Source organism: Bradysia coprophila, unplaced genomic scaffold, assembly GCF_014529535.1.
Source record: "Bradysia coprophila strain Holo2 unplaced genomic scaffold, BU_Bcop_v1 contig_358, whole genome shotgun sequence".
NCBI classification, from domain to species: Eukaryota; Metazoa; Arthropoda; class Insecta; order Diptera; family Sciaridae; genus Bradysia; species Bradysia coprophila.
In genome coordinates this window covers 3,588,092-3,590,370 of record NW_023503616.1, presented here as the reverse complement: position 1 = coordinate 3,590,370, position 2,279 = coordinate 3,588,092, and the positions used below count along the sequence as shown (strand labels likewise).

Sequence of the window (2,279 nt, the reverse complement as noted above, 5' to 3'; positions counted from 1 at the left end):
CTTGTTGGACTTTTGCACTACGACCAATAATACGATGACAATTTATTTATTTTTTTGATCAAAGTACAAGTCGGTTTTTCAATGAAAGTTTTGACGGCGCTGACAAAAAAACCCGAAGTACAGGTATATCTTAAATAAACGTAATGCCAAAACTAATTCGCGAGAACCTTGTAGATTTGTGACAACATTTGTAACAAATTGTTATTCAGAGGATTAACACGTAGCTTGTATTATATGCGGACCAAAACGATACAAATCAAGACAAAATGGGCGGAACCAACACACTTCGATAACTGCCGAATAGAGTAACTTTTGTATGGACTTGTTTTTACAGTATTTTACAATGATGTATGATACACTGTCCAGTTTCAGCACCACTGGTTCTCTAAAATAGTGTTTACTCCAAGGGTGTATTAATTTACGAGTAATGCTAAAGAGTATACATTACAAACGAGCGGCGCTTACATAGTCATTACTCAATAGATTCAGCTGGACGTACTTTCTTACTTGTTGAACATAACATACTCATCTTTAAGACTTTGTCGGGTTTTTCTCGGTCAACCGAAACCGATCGCACAGGTCTTCGTATACATTTATCTCATTCAAGGCGTTCGAGTATAAAAGCTTCATGATATAGCAGCTAAACGAAGAACAGCAATATTTATCAGTTGAGTTTTAATCGTTGAAGACTGCATTTCAAATACAAAAAATGATTACTTATCTTGTAATGTTTGTTGTGCTGATATTGTCGGCTGTGCCGGTGCTACAATGGTACAAAAAGAGAGCTAGACTAATTGAACTAATTGACAAAATACCTGGCAAGAAAGCTTACCCATTGATTGGCACATCGTACGAATTCTTTGGAATTGATAGGAAAGGCATTTTTAATGTTATTCACGAAAACTCAAAACAATATCCATACATCAATCGCATTTGGGTCGGACCTAGCCCCGATGTGATAATTCGTAAGGCAGAATACGTTGAAAAAGTGATCGGTTCAAGTAAAAATATGGAAAAATCAAGAATTTATGATTTTGTTAAAATTTGGTTGGGTGATGGTTTATTGATATCGAACGGAGAGAAATGGTTTAAGCACAGAAAAATTATTACGCCGACATTCCACTTTAGTATACTGCAGAGTTTTTGTGAAATTTTCAATGAAAAGTCTGCAGTTCTGGTGGAAAAATTAAATGAGAAAGCGAACACTGGTGAAGTATTCAATATTCAAACGTTCATAACGAATGCTGCGCTAGACATCATTAGTGAAGCTGCAATGGGCATTTCGATAGATGTCCAACGCCAACAAAAAAGCGAATACGTCAGCTCAATATATGAAATCAGTGAACTAATCTTACACCGATTCGTTCGTCCATATTTACACCCTGAATTCATATACAAAATAACATCGACCGGCAAACGGTTCTACCACTGTCTACAAATTTTGCATAGCTTTACAAAGGATGTGATCGAAAACCGTAAGAAAACAAGATTGGAAAACCAGCGAAAAGGTGTCGTAGTACCAAAGAGACAAGCGTTCTTGGACTTACTCCTAGATGCCAACGAGAATAAACATTTACTAACTGATCAGGACATTCGTGAAGAAGTCGATACATTTATGTTTGAAGGTCACGATACGACGGCGTCTGGCATTTCTTGGACGCTTTACATCCTTGGCTGCTATCCAGATGTGCAAGAGAAAGTTTTTCATGAAATCGATAGCATTTTTAATGGAACAGATCGTCCGGCTACTCTTGCTGATCTAAACGAAATGAAGTATTTGGAACGAGTAATCAAAGAGTCCATGCGAATTTTCCCGCCGGTTCCCACGTTAGGTAGAATTTTGAGTGAAGATGTACAACTGGATGAATATCTCATTCCGAAGGGAACGTCTGTGACGATTCAGGTGTACTATTTGCATCGCGATCCGAGATTCTTCCCTGATCCAGAGAAATTCGATCCTGATCGATTTTTACCAGACAACATAGAAGGACGGAACCCGTTTGCTTATATTCCGTTTTCGGCAGGTTAGATACCATTTGAATACTTAACGAATCAAATACACGTTTTTTTTTTTGCTAGGTTCCAGAAATTGCATTGGACAAAAATTTGCTATGTATGAGGAGAAATCAGTTTTGAGTTCAATTATTAGGAGATTCAAATTGAATTCAGTCGAAAAAAGGGAGGACTTGTTTTTAATGCGAGAACTAATACTTAAATCATATAATGGAATGAAAGTGAAATTGGAGAGGCGAAATAAATGAAATATTTGGACTTCTTTA

General features: G+C 36.9%; 1 protein-coding gene across 1 annotated transcript; it reads left to right on the top strand.

Moving 5' to 3' along the window:
• The first annotated feature begins 634 nt into the window (after positions 1-634).
• Positions 635-2,279, top strand: LOC119081253 (cytochrome P450 4C1-like). The gene is made up of 2 exons (XM_037189987.1): positions 635-2,024; positions 2,080-2,279. Exons 1-2 carry the CDS (start codon positions 710-712, stop codon positions 2,259-2,261), a joined length of 1,497 nt encoding a protein of 498 aa, XP_037045882.1. The 5' UTR covers positions 635-709; the 3' UTR covers positions 2,262-2,279.